This window comes from Colossoma macropomum, unplaced genomic scaffold (assembly GCF_904425465.1).
Source record: "Colossoma macropomum unplaced genomic scaffold, Colossoma_macropomum, whole genome shotgun sequence".
Lineage (NCBI taxonomy): Eukaryota > Metazoa > Chordata > Actinopteri > Characiformes > Serrasalmidae > Colossoma > Colossoma macropomum.
The window spans coordinates 3376360-3401500 of NW_023494784.1; the positions used below are offsets into that span (position 1 = coordinate 3376360).

Below are 25141 nucleotides of genomic sequence, written 5' to 3' on the forward strand. Positions count from 1 at the left end.
TAAAAATGTTTTCTCTCCCAGGCTGAGAGTAATTTTCTGATGGGCCAAATCAAACATCCTCATAGACCAACTCTGGCCTGCAGGCCTCACACTGCACTGTCCGATATCCCAGTCACTCATCCCATCTGATATCCCAGTCACTCATCCCATCTGATATCCCAGTCGCTCGTCCCGTCTGATATCCCAGTCCTTCGTCCCGGCTGATATCCCAGTCGCTCGTCCCGGCTGATATCCCATTCGCTCGTCCCGTCTGATATCCCAGTCGCTCAACCCGGCTGATATCCTAGTTGCTCGTCCCGTCTGATATCCCAGTCGCTCATCCCGGCTGATATCCCAGTCGCTCGTCCCGTCTGATATCCCAGTCGCTCATCCCGTCTGATATCCCAGTCGCTCGTCCCGGCTGATATCCCAGTCGCTCGTCCCCTCTGATATCCCAGTCGCTCATCCCCTCTGGTATCCCAGTCGCTCGTTCCGTCTAGTATCCCAGTTGCTCGTTCCGTCTAGTATCCCAGTCGCTCGTCCCGTTTGATATCCCAGTGGTTCATCCAGCGTATCTGCTGTAGCCAAATATGTACATTTGAGGATACATTAAAGGCATTACTAATACCTAAATTAATGGATTCATTTATTTGTTTAATTAATAATGATATTAATTATAATATTAATTATAAGTATAATATTAATATAATAATAATAATAATAAGTTAATTAATTAATTAGTGTTATTACCAAAGAGTTACAAAGGGTACAAATTCAAGAACCAAAACTGTACACACAGTGCCAGGGAGTACGTAAAAAAAGGAAATAAAATCCATCACATTATATTAAATTAAATTCCCATTGCATCAGGATTTTGTTTGAAATCTTCCAAAAAGTGCATAAAATTAGGTCTGAAGAGACTATTTTACTTTACGATCATGAAGCTCCCCTAATATAAGAAACGGCTGTATTATGTGTATCATTCTCACTTCAAACTCATCACATCTTAAACCTGAATTCGTTTGTTTATTAAGTACGTCTGTATTAATATTATTATTAATATTAATAAATAATAATACATAATAAATAATAAATAAATAAATAATAAATATTATCAATGTATTAATATTAATATTATGTCTGTATTATTATTAAGGACTGTAGACAGACTGTAGTAAGGCATCAGCCAATCGTAGCTCAGGGACGCGCGGCGCTTCTAGCCAATCGCAGCGCAGGAGGCGGGGCTTGTCGGAATGCCCCTCTCCTGCACTGTTAGCAGAGCCGCTCGGCTAAAAACAGAGAAATGCTCCTGCTGTCCAGCTGAGCTGTGACGGTGCTGCTCGCCAGTGTACACAGATTTACACCAGAGTCGGAAGATTTCCGGCCCGTTCGCGCTTAAACAGAGTTCGTGTTCAGTTCTGGCCTCTTAATTTCTGAACTGAGAGCTGCAGCGTCCGATAATCAGCAAGACGATGAGCTGCTCTGAAGAGGTGAGTTAGCGGATAAAACCGCTGACTAACATCGGTGTTTCCTCGCACAGCGGCAGAAATCCGAGCTGCTGCTTCATTTTAGAGATAAAAAAGGCTAATTTGGTGAAAAAGCAAATTAAAACGGTTCCTTTTTGTCAGCTAGCGAGCCTGTAGCCCTGCATATGGCACAATGTGTGGATATAAACCGATCAGGCATAACATCATGACCACCTCCTTGTTTCTACGCTCATTGTCCATTTTATCAGCTCCACTTACTATATAGGAACACTTTGTAGTTCTACAGTTACAGACTGTAGTCCATCTGTTTCTCTGATACTTTGTTAGCCCCCTTTTACCCTGTTCTTCAGTGGTCAGGACCCCCATGGACCCTCACAGAGCAGGTACTATTTGGGTGGTGGATCATTCTCAGCTCTGCAGTAACACTGACGTGGTGGTGGTGTGTTAGTGTGTGTTGCACTGGTACGAGTGGATCAGACACAGCAGTGCTGCTGGAGTTTTTAAACACCTCAGTGTCGCTGCTGGACTGAGAATCATCCACCAACCAAAAATATCCAGCCAACAGCGTCCTGTGGGCAGCGTCCTGTGACCACTGATGAAGGACTAGAGGATGACCAACACAAACTGTGCAGCAGCAGAAGAGCTATCATCTCTGACTTCACATCTACAGGTGGACTGACAAGGTAGGAGTGTCTAATAGAGTGGACAGTGAGTGGACACAGTGTTTAAAAACTGTGTCTGATCCACTCAGACCAGCACAACACACACTAACACACCACCACCATGTCAGTGTTACTGCAGTGCTGAGAATGATCCACCACCCTTATAGTACCTGCTCTGTGAGGGTCCATGAGGGGTCGTGACCCCTGAAGAACAGGGTAAAAGGGGGCTAACAAAGTATCAGAGAAACAGATGGACTACAGTCTGTAACTGTAGAACTACAAAGTGCACCTATATAATAAGTGGAGCTGATAAAATGGACAGTGAGCACAGAAACAAGGAGGTGGTCATAATGTTATGCCTGATCAGTGTACGAGGCTGAAGTCAGCCTCTTGTTGGACTTTTCCTGTTCCTCCTTAAATGGTGCAGGAGTTACACCCATTTAAGGCGGAACGTGAAAATTCCAATGAGAAGCTGACTTCAGCTTCAGCTTCGTCATGGATATAGAGTCTTCTTTAGTAAACTTTTACTAAGATTATAAGGATTAGTGTGGGTTAAATGTACTTGTTTCCAAACTTTAGTTCTGCCTTACATGTTTTGGTGTTTTAACACTTGTCCAACATCCCCCTGAGTTAAAATGGGTGTTTTAGAGATCAGAAATAAGTATAATACGCATGACAGGAGTATTACAGGAAAAGGGCTTGGTTTATAAGGCATGCCTAACTGTAGCTAAAGAATAGCCATATGAAATTTTGACATATAACCATCTACACCGATAAGTCATAACATTCAGAACACCACCTACTTGTATCCACACATTGTCCATTTTATCAGCTCCACTGACCATATAGTTTCACCTTGTAGTTCTACAGTTACAGACTGTAGTCCATCTGCTTCTCTGCATACTTAGTCACCCTGTTCTTCAGTGGTCAGGACCCCCATGGACCCACACAGAGCAGGTACTATTTGGGTGGTGGATCATTCTCAGCACTGCAGTAACACTGATGTGGTGGTGGTGGTGTGTTAGTGTGTGTTGCGCTGGTGTGAGTGGATCAGACACAGCACAATAAAATGAATTCTTTTCTAATTGAGTATTTTTGTTCTTGTGACGTTATCTTTGTCAGGATGCACCGATCGAGGCTTGTACTATTTCAACTGGTGGAGGAACACCAAGTTCTGCAGTGCTCATCAGCCTTGAGGACCAACACAATGTAGGACTTCAGAAGAAGCCCACATCAGGTTGGGGCATAAAGAGAGTAAAATGGCTTTTTTTTTTTAATTTCCGTAGGTTTTCTAACAGGGTTTGTTGCTTCTGACTGTGTGTATGTGTTTCTCTCTCTGTCTGAACGTTAGGAGGCTTCTTGAAGGAAGAAACGGTGCAGCTGGAGAGCTACGTCCAAGGAATCAACCTCCATAACGGAATGATGGTTAGCTACATTAAAGAAGAGGAACTTGTAGATGAAGATTGTCTCTGTAAGACATACGTGATTGTTATGCAGACATAAACGGCTAAATTACAGTGTCAGTTTACATTACATTACAACACCTCACAGTTTTACATCAGATAAAATATTTCAAATTAAATGGAAAATTGCAGGACAGCACTGATTTCAAAACAGCAGTCTGAAGAAAAATCACTTAATTACGATATGATCATGCTACACAGTAGAGACGTTTTGTACTTATGTCGGGATCAGGCTACACAATATTTTTAACAGATTAGCCCAGGGCTCGGCAACATGCGGCTCTTTTACTGCCCTGTTGTGGCTCCACAGCAGAATCAGATTTGTAGGTAATAATAAAATAATCCTTCTTTACAGTAAAATAAAGCTCTGCTGATCGTTCAACACAGTTTAACAATAAATGGTCTTAAACTCTGGAGTTAATGTAGAACTGCTAATTCACCCTTTAACCCTGAAGATCAGCGCAGAGTGCTGGTCACCATAGCAACACAGACAACAATCTCACCTAACGAAACGGCCTCAGACATCATTTAAGGTGGAACGGGAAAATTCGAACAAGAATCAGGTGAATAAAAAGCTGATTTCTGCCTCGTAAACATCAAACGTTGAGAGACATTTTACAAGAAACTGTTCTACGTTTGAGGAAAAGTTTCCTGCCGGAGATGCGAGAAAAGCGGCTATAGCTGAGCTAAAGCTTAAAGCAGAGCAAAGTAAGTCTGTGTTTTCGTTTAGATTATATTTTTAGTCTATTCTAGTACATCAGCACATACTGAGACATATTTACAGCCAAGATGGTAAAATGGACATAAAGTGTTGTGGCTCCCAGTGTGGTTTGATTTTTGCTGAAAGGACAAAATGGCTTTTCTTAACTTTTGGTTTGCGACCCCTGGATTAAGCAATCATAGTGCCATAAATCTGTGCCGTGTTTTGGTCGGGTTACTGGCAACACTACAAGCTAGACGCCGACCAATCATCGTTCATGTTCTGGCGTGAGTTCATAGGTTATCAGGGAGGTGGGTCAAGAAATGGATAAACATGGTTACAGTGCTTTGTGAGATGCTGGCAGTTTTGTGTTCTGAAAAGAGAAAGAAAAGAAAGAACAGTGATTGTGGATTCGTTTCTGGGTTTCATAAAGAGGAGAGAACTTGAGGTAATGAATGTGTTAACACATCAAGCACATTACATAAATGTAGCTACCAGGTTTGCTGTGTGCAAACAGATGCTATAAAGTTTTTGGACTCCACAGCTCAACGAATATTTCCTTTGTTTCGTTTTATTCCATCTGACAATGAATAAGCAGCGTCGCTCTTTCTCTCTGCCTTGTTTACATCTGTGTGACAGACAGCGCTCTGTCAGCCTATTGGCTAACGTCAAGGCAAGGCAAGTTTATGTAAATAGCACCTTTCATACACGGCTGTCATTCAGAGTGCTTTACAAATGAGAAAATACAGAATCATTTAAAAACGTAAAGGAGAATAGAAATTAAAAACACGATTAAAACGTGATTAAAACAGTAGATTTAAAAGAAAAAATCACTAAATTAAAAATCACATGAGGAATTAAATTGGGATAATAAAGTGCTGTTACAGAGGAAAAGGGGCTAGAAACGCTAGCAGTGTTTAAACTGAGCCGAAAGCTGCTCAAACAGGAACATCGAGTTCCTAATGATCTGAGAGTTCTGCTTGGCTCATATTGCTGCAAAATATCGCTGCTGTCGGAAGAAAACCTCGTATCTCCATTTTTGTCGTTTTTCAGTTTTTGACATAATTTGAAAATACCTGTTACCCTTTACATTGTGTGTAAATTTCATGGTGAATAAAAATAAAGTAGTTTTTTTCCTTCTGCTGTAAAGTTAGCATTTTGGAGGAGTTTTCTTCCGACAGCAGCGATATGAAATAAATATGCTGGTCCTGCACCATTGAGCCATTTATAGACCAGTAATAGTATCTTAACAGTCTGTTCTGTAACAGACTGATAGCCACTGTAAGGTCTTGTAGTGTGACATGACATAACATGCGCTTCCCGGTGGTGCAGCGGTAGCGCCACGGACCGCCGATCAGTACATCAGCGGCTCGAGCCTGGCTCTAGGGGCAGTCATGGGCTGGAGGTTAGGCACGGCCCTGTGACCGGAAGGTTGCCGGTTCGATCCCCAGAGCCGACAGTACGTGACTGAGGTGTCCTTGAGCAAGACACCTAACCCCCAACTGCTCCCCGGGCGCTGCTCCGGGCAAGTGTGCTCACTGCCCCCTAATGTGTGTGTGTGCTCACTAATGTGTATGTGGTGTTTCACTGCACAGATGGGTTAAATACGGAGGTGAAATTTTCCCTGTTGTGGGACTAATAAGGGTCACTTAATCACTTAATCTTAATGATAGGAGATTAAAAAACTAGGCCGGAAAATACAAACATGCTAGACTTTTCGTCGGGGTGTTGTGGGGCGTCTCAGACACCACATCGCTGTTCTTTGATTATGTCATGCTACAAGACCTTCCACGTTCCTGACGATCATATTCGGGCCCACTGGAAATCTTGGCTGTGGCAAAAACGTGTCAAAGTCGGGCTGAATTTGTGCGGTGTGATCCCAGCATTAGCGCATCTCGTCTTTCCTTTCATATCCCTTTGTTGTCTCCTCCCCTTCCAGACTGTGAGGACTGCAGATCTTTCTTCATAGACGAATGTGAGATTCATGGTCCAGCGGTCTTCATCCACGATTCCCCTGTTCCCGTGGGGGTCGCTGACCGAGCCAGACAGACCCTTCCCGCCGGTCTGGAGGTTCGGAAGTCTGGTGTTCCTGGCGCAGGTCTGGGAGTGTTTAACCAGGGGGAGACTATCCCCGCAGGCGTACACTTTGGGCCCTACCAGGGAGACCTGACGGACAGAGAGAAAGCCCTGAACAGCAGATACTCTTGGGTGGTGAGTTAGTTTTGCGGAGGAAAAAGAGGTCTGGATTGATCCTTTTCTTCCAGCCATGCATTAATAATATCATTGAAACAGCGTTTTTCCATCTTTAGATGAGGTAAATGTTTAACTGTTTTGCAGATATACAACAGCAGGCAAGACGAGGAATACATAGATGCCAAAAGAGAGACGCATGCTAACTGGATGAGGTGAGGAACACAGCGCTGGGATTGGTAGCCTCTTTATTTTTACTGTTCCTTATCTGGTGTTCCTTACTTGGTCTTTCTCCTGCCCGTAATTGATCTCCCCTTCTCTTTCTCCTTTCCTTATTTCTCTCTCAGGTATGTGAATTGTGCTCGTAATGATGAAGAGCAGAATCTGGTGGCGTTCCAGTATAAAGGGGGGATTCTGTATCGTAGCTGTCGGTCTATCAAACCGGGACAGGAGCTCCTGGTGTGGTATGCAGAGGAGTACGCCAGAAATGACGACATCACGTTTGACTACCTCTGGAACAAAAAGTGCTCCACGAAAGGTTGTGTTAAATCATTGTGATTTTATTCTGATTATACGAATTTGAAACTGGTTTTTGGTAAGGCTGCATGATTAATCATATTAAGGTAATTGCAATATGAGCTTCCACGATTTTAGGCTGCAGTTACAGAACAGTAACATTACAGGTGACACAGTTAGACCGGCAGGTGTGTAGCGTCAGGTGCCGTGTGTAATATTATAGTAGCCGTGTTTGTAAGCAGTGAGTAATTTACCCTCTCTGCTATGAAGTGCAATATGAAGCACATGCACAGCTCAAAAATACTTTTTTTTAATTGCTTAGCTGTACAAATGCTTTAAATGTGATTCTTTTCACTGCCAGTGTGAAATACGTGAAGCACATATCTACTGTTACAACAAACTTGCATCACTGTAAGGAGCTTTTCTTTCATTCATTCATCTTCTTAAACCGCTTCATCCAGATAGGGTCACAGAAGCAATAGGGAAAACAGAGAATCCCAGACGCCCCTGTCCCCCACAACTTTCTCCAGCTATTTCGGCTGGACCCTGAGCCGCTACCAGGCCAATTTGGGAATATAATGCCTTCAGTGGGTCCTAGGATGACTTCGGGGTCTCGTCCCCGTTAGCCGTGCCTGGTAAACCCCCACTGGGAGCCGTCCAGGGGCATCCTGATCAGATATCCAAACCACCTCAACTGACTCCTCTTAATGAGTGTTTACATGCACTTCATAATCTGATAACTGCAGAAAATCTGATTCTGTCAGTAATCCGATCAAGGTGTTTACAAGACGCAGAAAAACACTTTCGGAGCGACACTGCTCGCTATTTTCCGGCACTGCAGTCTGTTCTCGCACATGCGCAGACTGAGAAACCCGAAAGACATGAGAGTAAGAGTTGACATGCACTGAGAAATCTGATTATTGAGCTCTCTTATCCAGCTATCTTTATCAGATTTCTAGACCTTGCTCAGATCTAAGAAATCAGAGTGTGCTGTTTACATGACTATTTAAATAATCGGATAACTGCAGAAATCCGATTATTGTCTGATTATTGAGTGCATGTAAACACACTCACTATTTCTCTAAGAGGCTTTCTGTCCATCTTCCATCTTCAAATTTACTAACATCTTTGTCCTTGGGATCAATTTGACCCCAACAATTTAAACCTCCAGAAAATGATCTGAATTAAGATTGTTACCCAAGTTAATGTGTGACATACTTCGTTTCTTTGGGGGGAAAAAGAATGTAATTTATTTGGAGATGTTGAACACTTGACCCCAAAAATAATAGGAGGGTTAAGAAACTGGACCAAACCTGATGTAACCCCTCCTCCCCAGTTGCTTTTTCATCATCATGTTGAATTTCAAATGAAGTGTATAACATTTCTTTCTCTTTTTCTCCTCCAGAAATGAACAGCGTCCTCTTGCAAGTCTTCCCCTGCTCCATGTGTCCACTTTCCTACACAGCTCAAATTTACCTCCACAAGCACATCAAGAGATGCCACCAAGACGAGTACGTCAAACTGCTGAAATCTGGAGAGATTAAATACGAGAACCTGGCACCGCGGAGAAAGTCCATTACCCGGCAAATGTCATCTTCTTCTTCTCTTCACACGAACGCCGCTCGCAGACGAACGGAGAAAAACGCAGACCAGGAGAAATCCTTCTACTGCTCACAGTGTGGTAAGAGTTTTCCCCACCAGAGCAACCTCCAAAAACACCTGCGCATTCACGCCGGAGAGAAGCCGTACGACTGCGCGGAGTGCGGGAAGAGTTTTATCGGCAGAGGCAGCCTCAAACTGCACCAGCGCACCCACACGGGAGAGAAGCCGTACGTCTGCGCGGAGTGCGGGAAGAGTTTTGCTCAAGTGAGCAACCTCCAGAGACACAGGCGCATCCACACGGGAGAGAAGCCGTACGACTGCTCGGAGTGCGGGATGAGTTTCACTCAACCCAGCAGCCTCAAATCGCACCGGCGCATCCACGTAGGAGAGAAGCCGTATCAGTGCTCGGAGTGCGGGAAGAGCTTCAATCGACAGAGCCACCTCAAACTGCACCGGCTCATCCACACGGGACAGAAACCGTACTACTGCTCCGAGTGCGGGAAGAGGTTCAACCAGCAGAGTAACCTTCAGCGCCACCAGCGCATTCACACGGGAGAGAAGCCGCATCACTGCTCAGACTGCGGGAAGAGCTTTACGACGCAGACTCACCTCCAGCAACACCAGCGCATTCACACGGGAGAGAAGCCGTATCACTGCTCCGAGTGCGGGAAGAGTTTTACTCTCCTGAGCATCCTCCAGCTGCACAAGCGCATCCACACGGGAGAGAAGCCGTACGTCTGCTCTGAGTGCGGCAAGAGCTTTACCATACAGACGAGCCTCCAGAGGCACCAGCACGTTCACACCGGAGAGAAGCCGTACTACTGCTCCGAGTGCGGGAAGAGTTTCACTCAGCAGAGCAGCCTTCAGAAACACCAGCGCATTCACACGGGAGAGAAACCGTATTTCTGCTCCGAGTGTGGGCGGAGCTTCAGGCACGCAAACTCTCTAAAGACGCACAAATGCAGTAACGGGGGTGAAAACTTATGACACGAAATCAGAAAAAAGATTTATCACTTAACCTCAGATGAGCAAAGACATGTCCGGTATCTGCTGGTGTGCTTCTTTAGATTATGAGAGATGCTAGGCTAACATTGCTAACAAACACTGGACTTCATCTCCATAAATACAAGGTGATTCAAAAAGATTCATCCGATTTCAAAATGATTTATTTCACTTCTAAATCATTAAAGATCAATGCAGTAAACTGTAAATGGTATAAATGAGCATAAAGTTTATTATGTAATTGTACAAGTGCTCAATATGAACCTCCTCCAGCTCTACGGACAACATCAACACCATAGTCAAATTCATCCCATACTCGACTGAGGATGTTGGGTGTCGCTGCACTCACAGCTCTTTCAGTGTGATTTCGGAGATCATCCAGTGTTGCTTAAGAGTGGTGGCACATAAACAGAGTCATTAACGTACCCCCACAAAAAAGTCTGGTGATGCTGGTGACCTTTTTCTTGGATCTGCTGGAGGCTCACAGCCATAGTGACAGTCAGAAACTCTATGACCCCCTCTTTGAATTGGATTGTGATTGGTTCCTAGACGCCTCACGGTTGTAAAAATATGGTCCTTTGAAATCGGATGAATCTTTTTGAATCACCCTGTACTTCCCCAGAAATGTCTCTAAAAACGTATCCAGATCTGCATCTGTTTCATGCACAAATCGATGTGATTTAGTACAAGATGGGGCGGTTAGACTGTCATTAGCTTAGCTGAGGTTTATAGTTTAACCTGAGTTTAAACCTGAGTGAGTCACGAGGGTTCTCGAACTCTGCTACTGTGTCCTCGGAAGCTGCGGTTTAAGCTAAACCCATGCTGTGTCGTGTAAAAATCACACATCTGCCATTAGAAGGTGCTGTGTATCAGGTTTAACTGAGGTTTATCTTAAACCTGCCAAAGCTATGGTTTAACTGATGTTTAAGGCCAGATTATTAAGCACATCTTCAGATGTTTTAATATTTCATACCTGAGCCTGTATACCTTCTGTCATAATGTTTTAAGGACTTTGTCGCGTGTTTTAATTTGATGCTATAATGATTCATTAAACACACACTGACGTACCACGCTCAGCTAGCGGAAGAGCTAATCACTGCAGCCTTGATTGGGGTTTTTCAGAATGTATTGTGTGTATTGAATCTAAAGATGTTACTCTTACTGACTCAAAGGAAAACTGGTAAACATGCATTTCATCTCCACAAACATATGTTATCTCAGCTCATATCACTCTGTAGTTCTACAGTTACAGACTGTAGTCCATCTGTTTCTCTGCATACTTTGTTACCCTGTTCTTCAGTGGTCAGGACCCCCATGGACCCTCACAGAGCTGGTACTATTACTACACTAGGTCAGTATTATGAGACACTACGTTATGATGACACAAGTCAGTATAATTATGAGATATAAAGTCAGTGGTGTGAGACACAATCATTATTATGAGACACCAGGTAAGTATTATGAGGCGCTACATCATTATGACAAGTCAGTATAATTATGAGATATAAAGTCAGTATTATGAGATACTAAGTCTGTTATGAAATGCTATATGGCCTTACTTTAAGTGGCAAGAACAGGCTTCCACACCATCTGGCAACAGGAATACAATATTAATTGTATTTGGCCTTATAGTTGGATGCTAGCTGTGTAACTGACTGAGCTGTACCTGATTCTTCTCATTCAGCTCCTTCAGATGTGTTGTTTCAGCATGTTTGTTTGACTGTAAGTCGAAGTTTCGTTACAATTTTTAGATTTTGTCCTCGTTTCCTGCTTTGTGTAAGGCAAAATACAGCTGGACTGTCCCTGTGTGAGTTGTGGAAGAGTGCCTGAGACTGTCTGGACAGTGATAGAGGTATATTTCACTGGTGCGGCCAAACTCGAACATCCCAGTGTGGAACCGACTCCAAAGCTTTGAAGTCGACTCTCCGTCGCCGAACACCTGGATTCGAGGAATCGATTCTTTTTGGGATCGGCTCCCAGCCCTCGCTAGCTCGGCTGAAAACAATGCATTGTCGCAGTTTCTCAGCTGTACCGGGTGCGGATAGACATTTTCTACTTGAACCAAGAGGTTCCAGATCATTCCCACTTGTCTAAGCTGGTGTTCACTGGCTTATTTGTTTGATTTCTTGTCGAAGGGGAGAACTAACGCTGCTCCCATAGTCAGCGAGGTTAGCACTACTGAGGCAGTCGGAGTTGGAGCTAAAGTCAGTGACTAACCTCTGGTTTTCACGATTTACTGGGCTTTCTATTCCAGTAAGAGCAGCAAAACTAATCGTTGGTTAGATTCAGAGCTGGAAAAGCTGTATTTCGGTGTGTTTGTGAGTCTGGAGGAAGAAAATCTAAAGAGAATCTGTGAAGCCATGCTAGCTAACTTACTTCATTCAGTGAGGACGACTGATTCACTTCAGTCTTCTAAAGTGACTGAACTCTGTTTTAGCACTTTCTACATTTCCTAAGCAGTAAAACTAACTGCTGGTGAGGTTTAGAGGAGGAAACGCGCCTCTAAATGTTCATTTTGTGAACAAATGACGAAATCAATTAAAAGGGATTTCCACCAATTAAAAAAAAATCTGCATAATTAAATGGTTCAGATGTAAACAGAGTCATTCAGAGTGGTTTGGTGTGAAACGCTCTGTTCTAGAGAAACGTACTGAGTCAGAATTCATAGTGGTGTTGATTGGATTATCGAGGCCACAAATTAATATAATGAGGCTAAAATTCACTATGTTGAGGCCACAAATTAATCTATTGAAGTCATAAATTACTATGTTGAGGCCATAAATTAATCTATTGAAGCCATAAATTAATATACTGAGGCCACAAAATAATATATTGAAGCCACAAATTAATAAAGGCCATAAATTAATATATTGAGGCCACAAATTAACATCGAGGCTTCAATTTACTGTATTGAGGCCACAAGTTAATATATTGAAGCCAGAAGTTACTATGCTGAGGCCACAAATTAATATATTTAGGCAATAAATTAATATATTGAGGCCATGAATTGTTATATTCCGCTGCAGTTATGTTGCATGTAACATTGAGTGCTTTTACATGCACCCAATAATCCGATCATAATCGGATCTCTGCAGTTATCTGATTATTCAAATGCTCATGTAAGCAACATACTCCGAGTCTAGACAAGTCTAGAAATCTGAAAAAGAGGCTGGATTTTAGCTCAGTAATCAGATTTCTCAGTGCATGCAAACTCTTACTCTGATTTCTCTCTCAGTCTGAGCATGTGCGAAAACGAATGACGGTACCGGAAATAAGTGAGCAGCGTCGCCGCAAGACGCAGTAAAACACTTTTGGAGCAACACTGAAACCAAGTACATGCTCGACGAAATGAAGGACTTAAATATTTTTCCTTTTCTAGATGATGTATGTTCATATTTTCAGGTAAAGTGGCACAATGTTTTTTTAAAAAAAGTTTGAAGTTACGTTTACATCACATCATCTGAGAGTTTATTGGCTGGTTCAAAGCAGAAATCTGATTACTGTCTGACTCATGTAGACCCGAAGTTTCCCCATTACCTGATTACCCAAGAACATGTAAACACGTTGATCGGATTACTGACAAAATCTGATTTTCTGCAGTTATCGGATTATTAAGTGCATGTAAACACTGAGTTTCTTGTATTTTTTCCTTTTTTTCAGAAATCACTGCCGTCTTCTGCTCCACACCAAGCTCAGATCCAACTCCACAAACATTTCAGAAGGTGCCACCATGAGGATCAAGCACATTCTGCAATAAGGAGAGGTTGAGTATGAAACTTTGATGTAAACATCAGTAAACATCTGGCCCCCTTCCCCACATCGTTCAGGCCATCATGGCCGAAAAGACGACCTACATCTGCTCGGACTGTAGGAGGAGTTTTACTGGGCAGAGTCATCTCCAGAGACACCAGCGTGCTTACACAGGAGAGAAGCCCTACCGCTGCTCGGAGTGCGGCAGGCGGTTCACCCAGGTGAGTAACCTGTATCGGCACCGGCGCATTCACACGACTGAGAAACCCTATCGGTGCTCGGAGTGCGGGAAGAGCTTCACTCAGCAGAACCACCTCCAACGACACCAGCTGGTCCACACGGGACAGAGATCCTACTACTGTTCAGAGTGCGGGAGCGTCTTCACTCTGGAGACTCATCTCAGAAGACACCAGCGTGTTCACATAGAGAAACCGTACTGCTGTTTGGAGTGTGGCGAGAGTTTCACTCACCAAAATGGATTAGTGGTGCACCAGAGCGTTCGCACGTGCTACCTGTGAATGTAACGTAGGATGCAAGTGCAAGTTGCTTATATTAAAATGAGATTCAACAGAGTCCAAAAACACAGTGGCAGAGGTTAGTGGAACAGATAAATCCATGACAAGACAAAACAAAGTAAAACAGAACTAAAACAAAACCAACAACCAGAGAAACCGGCGACAACAACAGGGTATACAGACAAAGGGACTGAGCAAACACAGGGGTATAAATACACTGAGGGGAAACAAGAAACACCTGAGACTAATAAGAGGGTGGGGCTGCAGACTACACGCAGGTGGAGCAGGCGACAAAGGGGGCGGGACCAGGGAGGAGACAGACCAAAACCACAACAGCACATGTTTTAAGAAGACAAAGGCACATAGCAGACATACAAAAACACACAGCACCGGGAAACCAAGAAAAAGGCAAAAACAGAGAAAGACCCGGACAAAGTGAACAGATGTTACGGTGAACTTGTCAAATCAAGAAATGTGACTTTCTTTCTTTTTTGTTGTTGTTTTTCTTTTGGGTTTACATTAGTTTGTTGTCATTCCCGGGAAGACATTATGTTGCATTTTTGTCATTTAATGTACAATTTTCCTTTTAGTAAATTTATACACTCAAGCTGATTCACTAATTAAGCAGTAGAACACGAGAGGGAGTGTGTTATGGCGGAATCACATGACGAGTGCCGTAGATCATCACAGCCGTGATGTTATTGGCGATAACACACTCCTCGAGTGTTCTATTGCTTTTATACAACAGTTAAATAAATAAAGTAATAAATTAATAAACTGGGCCGTGAACGCGGCGTTTAATATGTTTTAATGTTTGCAGTTCCTTCACCAAATTATAGTTCCTTAACAAGCAGCTTGTTGCTACGTCAGAGTAACGAGCTCCGCCCACTCGCTGCACAGCCGGCAGTTCGTTCTCCAGCTCCTTACACTAAATTCAAGATATATATGTATATATAATTTAATACCATTTGCCAAGCATGTAGTCTGATCTTCAGAGTCTGACCAAATCAGACTGAGCCATAAAACTGCCGCAATATCAAGTTCAGCTCAGTTTTGTCATTTTTTGCCAGATCAGTATTAATGTTGTTTTGTTCCAGCCAGTCTGTAAAACATCTTACAGCCCATTTAGTTTGGCGAATGGTGTTGGGTTCATTTCTGGCTGATTCCAGGTTCTTCAGCTGTCTCAGCTGCCGACTGAAAAGCTGCTCAGTGGTGATGAGAGTTTGGGAATTTAGTGTCGTCTCATCTTCAGAGTCTGACCAAATCGGCTGCCGGTCAAATGGACACCCTTGGTGTAAGATTATGAGTGATTACATGTAAATGTAATTGTAGATTAAAACACTATGTTAAAGCACTGTTTACACAGATCTGTCCGGCTTTCCACCAGCACATTGATACCAGTGTGATGGGTGAGTATAGAGCCGATCCCCACATGCAGTGGAAGGATCACAGGAACACTGTTAGTCATTATAACTTCAGGAACAAGAAATAAGGCTCAGCATGTTTATTACTGATTGATGTTTACTGTGTCTGTGTAATAAAACTAATGTACTTACCTGCTGTATGTAGAGGCAACATATACACTTCGGCCACAAAGTGAACGTCATTTAAGAGAAATTCTTAAGACTGACTTCAAAGTGGCCTCACATTTCCTACTGGGAGCGAATTAATATCTCCATTTCAGCAAGAGGAAAAAATCTACATAATTAACTGGTTAAGATGTAAACAGAGTCGTTCAGAGTGGTTTGGTGTGAAACGCTCTGTTCTAGAGAAACTTACCAGTCAGAATTGTTCACAGTGGTGGTGATGGGAATATCGAGGCCACAAGTTAATCTATTGAAGCCCCAAATTACTACATTGAGGTCATAAATTCCTATATTGAGGCTGTAAGTTAATATATTAAGGTCATGAATTTAAATTGAGGCCACAAATTAATATATTTAGGGCATGAATTACTACATTGAGGCCACAAATTCACATTTTGAGCCTAGAAATTACTATATTGAGGCCACAAATCAATATATTTAGGCAACAAATTTACTATGTTGAGGCCATAAATTAATATATAGAGGCATCGAATTAACATATTGAGGCCACAAAATACTATAATGAGGCCACTAATTAATATATTGAAACCACAAATTACTATATTGAGGCCATAATTAATATATTGAGGCCACGAGTATACATACACCAGTATGTTAATATTGGAATGTATTATGTTAATAACCTTGTCACTATAGGGGCTCCATAGGTTTTTACTGTAAATATCTAAAGGAATTCCCCTTTTTACATTCACAAGAAGCGAATAAACATCTCCATTTCAACAAGAGGACCTGAGTAGTTGAGTAATTAAAAAAGGTAATGAGTTGTGGTTCATCATAATTATGATTAGGATTGGATGAATGTGTGAATAATTGCATTCTGGGGCACGAAAGTCAGACTAAAAGTCATCTAGCATAGCTATTTATTTTTCATAGCTATACATTTTTCACAATGCCGCCTCATGTATGTCCATGACGTCAGTGAGCATGAACAGCCAATCAGCTGCTCTGTCTTTTTTAATGAGCAGCATTATGTCATGACTTTATTTTCAGGGACCCCCAAAATTTAGATTTTGAGACAATCAGGGGGTCCCAGACCCCCCCAGGAGCCCCTGTACTTCACACCTTGTCTGCACGGTGAGCTTCCTATGGGTGTCTGAACAGCTGTCTTCAAATATCAAATGAGGACTCACTGCTTTGAAAACATTAAAATGAATACTTAATGAATTGTCCTGCAACTGCAAACAATGAACCGTCCGATCTCTTTATAGTCAAAAAGTACTAAATAATTCAGATCATTACACTAAGCACAGACCAAAAATTTAATCATGTACTGTGCAAATTTATTTAGATTACAATGTTACATGAAACAAAAATAGTCAATAATGAAATACATTTAATTTATGTTCATAAATGCCTTCAACAGTAATAATAATAATAATAATAATAATAGCACACAATCTAAAAAAAAAGTACAAAAAGGCGACAAATTCACGTCATCAATTCACTAATTCTTTACTGCACTTGTGTCTCTTTAAAGACCCTGAATTCCTGAAGTCGCGCCCACACTCGGCGCAGTGATGCGGCTTCTCTCCCGTGTGAATGCGCAGGTGCAGGTGAAGATGACTCCTCTGATTGAAGCTCTTCCCGCACTCCGGACAGATGTACGGCTTCTCTCCCGTGTGGATGCGCAGGTGTAGCTGCAGGTTGCTCTTCTGAGTGAAACCCTTCCCGCACTCCGGACAGTTATACGGCTTCTCGGCCGCGTGGACGCGCTGGTGCTGCTGGAAGCTGCTCAGCAGAGCGTAGCTCTTCCCGCACTCCGGGCAGTGGTACGGCTTCTCTCCCGTATGGAAGCGCTGGTGCATTTTGAGGGCCATTCCGTCGCTGAAACTCTTCTCGCAGTGCGAGCAGTGGTACGGCTTCTCTCCGGTGTGGATGCGGTGGTGCAGCTTGAAGTGACTGTGCCGTTTGAAGCTCTTCCCGCACTCTGAGCAGTAATACGGCTTCTCTCCCGTGTGCATGCGCTGGTGCAGCTGGAGATGACCGCGCTGCCGGAAAGTCTTTCCGCACTCGGAGCACTCGAAAGGCTTCTCTCCTGTGTGAATGCGCTGGTGCTGCAGGAGGTTGCTGTGTTCGATAAAGCTTTTCCCGCACTCAGAGCAGCGATGCGGCTTCTCCCCCCGGTGCCTGCGCAGGTGCAGCTGGAGGTTACTCTTTTGACCGAAACTCTTCCCGCATTCGGAGCAAGTGTATGGCTTTTCTCCTGTGTGAGCGCGCTGGTGTATCTTGAGGTGACTACTTTGGGAAAACCGCCTCCCGCACTCCGAGCAGCCGTACGGCTTCTCTCCTGTGTGAATGCGCTGGTGCAGCTGGAGGTAAGTGCGTTCGGTGAAACTCTTACTGCACTCGGAGCAGCGGTGAGCTCTCTCCTTGCCTGAGTCCTTCTGCAGAAGTCTGCGAGACGGCGTCTGCTGAGGGCTGGAGCTCGCGAGGTCCTCATATTTAATCTCGCCTGATTTCAGCAGCCTTAAATACTCCTCCTGGTGGCACCTCTTCATGTGGCGGTGATGGAAAGCTTTGGACGTGTAGGAAAGTGGACACAAGGAGCAGGAAAACACCTGCGTCTGGACATCACTCGTTTCTGAAGGAGGAAAAAAAAGGGAAACACACTTTAAGTAAACGATGTTCAGATATTTAACGTTAATTAAAGATAATAAAAATCATGCACTGCTAAAATATCATCTTATAGTCAGTAAATCTAATATTGCTTTAAGTGATTTTATTGAATAAATTATCTCACTATATATAAATTAATCTATTTTGTGTGAAATCACACTGTATAGTCGCTGCCATTTTGAGGACTGAATCAGGGAGTGACTGAGCTGCATGATGCCTTCAATCTGCTGTGCTTTGTGAATGATTCACCTGCAAGACGTGACAGAAGCCGAGAGACGAGAGACACACAGACCTTTAATTCAGTGTTTTCACTCCAGGCTTGGAGCTCCTGCACTGTATAGTTCAGTGTTCCTCTCTGCTGTTCACCTCGTTCAGCTCAAGAAGGGATTAATTTGCTAATAATATCAGGTATTTTAACCAGGAAACCACAGTTATGCAGTGCAGGGGTTTCAGGACTGGAGCTGAACTCTGCACTAACTGCACTAGCAAACTTACAGAATCACGTCTGTCGAAACACAACGTCGTTTTCCGACCCACGACATTCAGTCTGATATTTAACACTTATGTTTCTCATTTAAATCTCCAGAAACAGAGAGTAAAGTTATACCGGCTGTCTGCAGCTTCGTTAGGGGGCGACTGTTCATCTCTCGGCTGATAACATCAGCTAAAAGTTCTCTAAAGGCCAGCATTGTTCACATCTGTGTTAATTAGCTGATGTCGTTACCCTCCTATGATCACAGAGTTTATCTCCTCTTTATGTAACACCATGGGATCCTTTACCCACCCTGACGTGAAGAGCCGGTGGGCTTCTGTGCTTTTAAATGCTCTGAGAGACTGAGAGAGGGGCCGAGTATGAGAATAAGATAAGGATCACAGCCTGTTTTATCGTCTATGTCGAGGAACGTTTTTCTCTTCCACAGTAAGCAGAGCAATTTTAGCCGTCTTTCACCTCCGGTTACGTTCGTGTGGAACAGAAAAATCATGTGAGGATAGCGAGATAATTTTTCTTGATAAAATGGCTTAAAACAGGTAAAAATGCCTAGAAATAAGCTAGATAATCTTATAAGTGTACAGCCATCGCAAAATAAGAAATATTAGATAGATCAACTAGAATTAAGATCATTTCACTTGACAAGATACTATTTTCTGCAGTGTGAATGACTGAAAACGTAATCTTGATGTAAAACTTCAGACACAACTGGTGTATTTACTGGTTCTCAGCCTGTCGTTGGTGATCTCTGCACTACACAGATCCCTTTTCCACTCCTAATGAAGAACTTATTCAGCTCCTTAGAGCTGAGGAAACACGTCATGCAGCTTCAAATAAACAAACATCACTTTTAAGATCAAATAATCACAGTAAAACTAGTGTTTGGACCTTTTCGCGGAGCACTTTCTGTTCCAGAGGTAGTCGAACGTGATGTCGTGATTTCTGGCGTACTCCTCTGCATACCACACCAGGAGCTCCTGCCCCGGTTCGATGGGTCGACAGCAACGGTACAGAATCCCCCCTTTATACTGGAACGCCACCAGATTCTGCTCTTCATCGTTACGAGCGCAATTCACATACCTGAGAGAGACACGGGAATAAAGAGAAAGAGCGAGAAAGATAAAGCAAGGAGTGAAAGGTTGTACACCGAATTAGTCATTGAGTCAAAATAAACAGCCGATAAGCTGCAGACATCAGCACTGCGTTCCTCACCTCATCCAGTTAGCGTGAGTCTCTCTCTTAGCATCTATGTATTCAGCACACTGCCCCTTTTTGTGCAACTGCAAAAAAGTTAACACATTTCATTGTTTATGCGACCAAGACTTATTGAAGGAGCTGTGCAGGAAACAGCGCTGCAAAGATGCACCATGCATGCTTCATTTTTTAGAGCATGCATGTGTGAAACGTGTACAAAGTGAAGCACATTTTAAAGGGGACCTATTTGGCTCACTTTCAGTGTTTATGAACTTTATGGTCTACTAGAACAGATTTACTTCAATATTCCAAAAACACATGATCACTGAGTTCCAAAGCCTGGGCTGCAGCCGAGGTAGTACAAGCAGAGAACTTGTAGAGAGGAGAATTATCACTCTGTATGTCTTCTGGGTTTCTCAAACACAAGAGGGCGCTCCTGAGCGAGTTCAAAATGACTGGGTTAAGATGGAGCATTTGAGTAAAATCATAGTTTATAAATGATTAAATGATTTTTAATATAAAAGAATAAAATCATTTCCTGAACACAGAACAGCATAAAACATTTTAACACCGCTGTTATATTTTAAAGAGCTTTTAAACTCGAGTTGTAGGAGTTTAAAAAGGCGCCTCATGTACGTTCATGATGTCAGTGAGCGCGAACAGCCAATGAGCTGCTCCGCTCGGCAACCAATCAGCACTCAGTATCAGTAATGTTAGTGTCCTGCTGCCCAAAACCCGTTTGCTGTAGAAGAAGGAAACATACAGGTGAGTTTCATTGTTTTTTAGTGAAATCCATCCTTCTACTTTCTAAAATTGAAGGAAAGTTCTGGTTCAGTGATTAGAGACTATTTTAACTTTTCGCTTTTAGCCGTTGAGCTCCATTCACTCCCATTCGTTGAGGACTCGCTCGCGGGCATGGTGTGGGTCCTCGGTAGGACTGTCCTATGAAGACTCCTTCTTAGTAGCCTACTGGTCACACACAAATGGACCAGTCCTAACTAGGCTGCGTAGTGACGTTCTGAAACTTGTGAAAGAGCTGGTGAGAGAAAATGGAGCCCGTTGCATTGTGTTTGTTGCTTTTTCATTTCTTCACAGAAATGGTGGAGATTACATACATACAAATACTTCTAAATAAAATACGATATATGGACGAATGCTTTAATTAATCAGTCATTCTGCACTTTATAAGGTAACGAAGACAAATTCAAGGATGTGAACAACTTACATTTTAAAACAAGCTCTGCTCCAACGGCTTTGTTTTCCGCCATTTCCGTAGGCTGCATTTCTAGGCTGTATACGTAGGGTCCCTCACTTTGAAACGGCCTTCTATGACGTAGCAACCAAGAAATGCAGCCCAGACTTTGGAGCACAGCTAATATTTCTCATACTGTATGTCTCTATTCATCCACTGTTAGAGCTCCTGTGTCTTTAAGCCCCGCCTCCTGATGAGCCCAGCGTGCTCTGACTGGTCAGCTCGCCCACTCTGTTCTGCGTGGTCAACTGCCAGAGCAGCATCCTGCTACAAGCTCTGCCCCCACACCACCGTGGCTGTTCTTACAACAGCGTCGGTTCTGCCGAGTCAGTTTGAGCCAGAGTAGATCCACCTTCGCCAGCCAGACTGGAGCAGGACGTTTCAGAGCCGGAAGGTTTTACTCTGTAGCTCTCTATGTGGGGTGTGCCGAGCTCGCCGGTAGGCAGGCAGTAAGGACTGACATCATCTTGTAACAAAGGAAAAGGGCTGGAATTCCAACGAGGCGTTTCAGGCAGCTGAGAAAAGTGGTTTGTGTGGGAGAGAGTTTCTCCCTCTGGAGCGAACTTTGAGCTTTGTGACTTTACAGAACGTTTACATGCACAAAAAGCTACAACTCACTGAAGGAAAGAGAAAAACTGGAAAAGCATAATAGGTCCCCTTTAAAACAGAAGCACTACCGCACCACTTCTGCATCACACCATTATCATTTTAACAGCACAAGCTGTCAGTCATTCACACTTTTTTTTTCTTACTCACCACCCAAGAGTATCTGCTGTTTATGGCTTCCTCTTTGTCCGTCAGGTCTCCCTCGTAGGGCCCAAAGTGTGTACCAACAGGAATAGTCTGCCTTTGGTTAAACACTCCCAGATCTGAGTCTGTAATACCAGAGCACCGAACCTCCAAACCATCTGGAAGGGTCTGTCTGGCTCTGTCAGCGACCCCCACAGGAACAGCGGTGTCAGGGATGAAGACCACTGGTCCATGAACCTCACACTCACCTGTGAAGAAAGATCTGCACTCCTCACAGTCTGAAAAAGGAAGAATCAACAAAAAATAAAAAACAACACACAACTGTGAACTTCTGAAGAATTAATATGGTGTGTATATATATATATATATATATATATATATATATATATATATTTATATGTATCGCTGCTATCAGAACAGACCACGTATCTCCAAAATGTTAACTTTAGAGGAAAAGGAAAAAACATACTTGACCTTTAATGTAAATCAGACGGTTTTCCAAGCATTTTTTGGGCCATTTTTTGGTCCATTCATCATGAAATTTATACACATGCATTTTCAAATGACAACAACTGAAAAAACTGCAAAAATGGAGATACAAGGTTTGTCCCGACAGCAGCGATATAAATATACATACAGCATGTGTGTGACGTCAACGATGACACCTTTTTCCCCACTTAATTTTTTTATACTTTACATGAAACAGAATGTGTCATACAGAAACATAATGAGGTGAGAGACGACAATATATGCATATAACTGATACATCCTCAGTCTGCTCTCTCATTCTGGACGGACTTTATGTAAATTAACCAAAGCAGTGACCAATCAGGCTGTTATGTTGCACGGTAACCGACTGTGTCACACCCACAGCCACACGGTGAGATTTAACACTGGAACTCACAGAGTGGGAGATATAATGGTTGATGAAATATTATTAGACTGGATGATAAAAACAGTATTAAGCTGCTTTGGGGTTCAGAACTGGCCTCTATCTCAGCTTTCTGTTTAAACCTCAACCGGCACGATTTTCAGCAACGCTCCTCAAAAGCGGCCAACGGTTGTTGAGGAAAGAGATTCGGCTCACTTTGATGAAAATACAGAGTTAACTGAAATCAGTGCAGCGCTACTGCAGATATTGGACAAAAAATTAAATAAATAAACAAACATTTTAAAAAGTAATATTATATAAAGAAAAATACAAGCACACACTTAACAAGTTCAGAGCTCTGCATTATTACTGTTTTTAGCCACTGCAGTCCTGAAATCGGGGGTGCTTTAGCGTCCCTGTGTGTGAGACCAGATACTTGTGGGCTTATATACACACACACATATATATCGCTGCTGTTAGAACAAAACCTTGTATCTCCGTTTTTTGTCGTTTTTTAGTTTTTGACATAATTTGAGAATACCTGTTGTCCTTTACATTGTGTGTACAATTCATGATGATCGGACCATATATATATATATATACACACACACACACACACACACACTACAGTACTACTGTTTCCTGATGACATGGGTTAAAATAGCGGCTGTGTGATTTGTGTAGAACGTACGTTTGAATATAATACCAAAAAAACTTTCCATATACTGACAGTATAAAAATACGGAAGTCTATATTTTGACTACATGGATCACATTTTCATGACATTATACAATTCTAGTCTTGAATGTAAAACCGTCATTGCGCTTGTAATTTAGCCAAAGACTGGATCCATCCAAATAACGGATTATTTGCCTGTTTTCCTTACAGAGGTCGTCTTCATGTTTCAGTTCTTCCTCTTCACTGTAGCTGAGGTTTGGGCTGTGGGGGACGTTGCTTTCACAGGTGTAGCTGTTCAGCTGCACCTTCTCCTTCTTCAAACAGCCCCCTGATGTGCGCACAGACACAGAAACACACACACTTAAAAACACTGTGTAGAAACTGCGTTTTTAAAGAAAAAATACTTTATTCGTAACTCAGTGTGTCAACCTGAAATGGGGGATCCGGGCTTATTCTGGAACTCTCCATTCTGTCGGCCCACAAGGCCTGATGTCCCACCACCATCTGAAGCGGTACGTGCCTCTGCCTGTATATCCGAACAAAGGAGAAGGTGAACAAAGAAAAATGACCTGCTTGTAAGCTTTACTTTGATATCAGGAAAAGGTAAACAGAATGTACCATTAATAATACACAATATAGTTCTACAGTTAATCAGGTGGACCCCAAACCCAGTCGTAGGGACCCCACACACTGTACTGTGTGTTCTTGATAATTCAACAAACCTAATTGAACTAGCTAGTTAATTATGATGCTTTTCATGAACTGGTTCAGATGAGAAAAGTGAAGCAGATTTCACTACTATCTTAATCCCGTCTTATTGCCAATATGTTGAACTCAGAAAATGGAAACTGTGCACTGAAATTCACAGAAAAATACCACGTTTAAGTTTATCTGTAGAGGATGTCTCATTTTAGTTAACTTATTACAAGGAGGTGGTCATAATGTTATGCCTGATTGGCGTATGTTTGCCGTCATCCAGAACAGGGTTTCTCAACCACTGGGCCGTGGACCACAAATGGGCCCTGAAGCACCCTGTGGAGGTCCTCGAGCCAATACAGAGGAGGAGCCAGTGTTGGTACTTTGTCATAAAAGACTAATGTCTCAACTGACTTCAAAAGTCAAATTGACCTAATAATAACAACAAATAAATATAAAATGTTCCCAAATGGTAAACAATCCTGATATAAGTCATGCAACAATGGTGCAATCATCTATTTTTTGCCCCTTGTCTCTAGAAACAAAAGACACTGCCCTAAAATTTTCAATTGTCCACTCATATCTAGCTTAATTTACCCCAGCTCCTCCTGATTTCAGGTATAAAACAAGCTTATGTTTGCCGTCTATCTGTTGATATCTAATGTTCAGCGATGTACACAGCATGTTGTGCCACCTGCAAAATTGTTGTGTTGAAAATTTCCCCAAAAATTAATTTTTGAAGCATTTTTGATTTTCCTGTCGGCCTCCATGCTTTCTAGTGATAAATAGAAATTGGAAAAGGTTGAGAACCCCTGATCTAGACAAAGACAGTCTGTGTTTGAATAAGGCAGTGTTTTACAAGCCTAACCCAGGTGTGTCCAATTTTACCCACAAAGGGCCGGTCTAAACAAGCAGGAACACCTGATCCCACTGCTTTAACCCCTTGAACAGCCAACTTTTATTACACACCTCTATAATCTAAGAATAGCTCAGCCAGTTTGCACTGAAGTCCCTGTAGTTACTGAATAATAAGCCTTAGTGTGTAATAAGGCTGAGATTTTAAGGGGTTAAACAAATTCTCACAAAATGCTTCATATATCAAACCTGAAATAACACCTGGC

The 25141-nt window shown here is 42.7% G+C and overlaps 2 protein-coding genes across 2 annotated transcripts in view; one reads left to right on the forward strand and one right to left on the reverse strand.

Annotated features, from left to right (window-relative positions):
• LOC118809313 (zinc finger protein 665-like) overlaps positions 1-25141 on the reverse strand; it is a 34951-nt gene that overhangs the window by 4124 nt on the left and 5686 nt on the right. The window contains exons 3-8 of the mRNA XM_036572491.1: positions 23754-23850; positions 23533-23652; positions 21782-22053; positions 19792-19859; positions 19470-19659; positions 16935-18055 (exon numbers count right to left, since the gene is read on the reverse strand). Of these exons, the coding sequence (XP_036428384.1) occupies positions 16935-18055; positions 19470-19659; positions 19792-19859; positions 21782-22053; positions 23533-23652; positions 23754-23850 (1868 nt within the window). The remainder of the gene's footprint in view (positions 1-16934; positions 18056-19469; positions 19660-19791; positions 19860-21781; positions 22054-23532; positions 23653-23753; positions 23851-25141) is intronic.
• Positions 1224-9766, forward strand: LOC118811700 (histone-lysine N-methyltransferase PRDM9-like). The gene is made up of 7 exons (XM_036576106.1): positions 1224-1469; positions 3251-3365; positions 3480-3599; positions 6231-6502; positions 6629-6696; positions 6829-7019; positions 8403-9766. The coding sequence occupies exons 1-7, from the start codon at positions 1452-1454 to the stop codon at positions 9584-9586; spliced, it is 1968 nt and encodes a 655-aa protein (XP_036431999.1). The 5' UTR covers positions 1224-1451; the 3' UTR covers positions 9587-9766.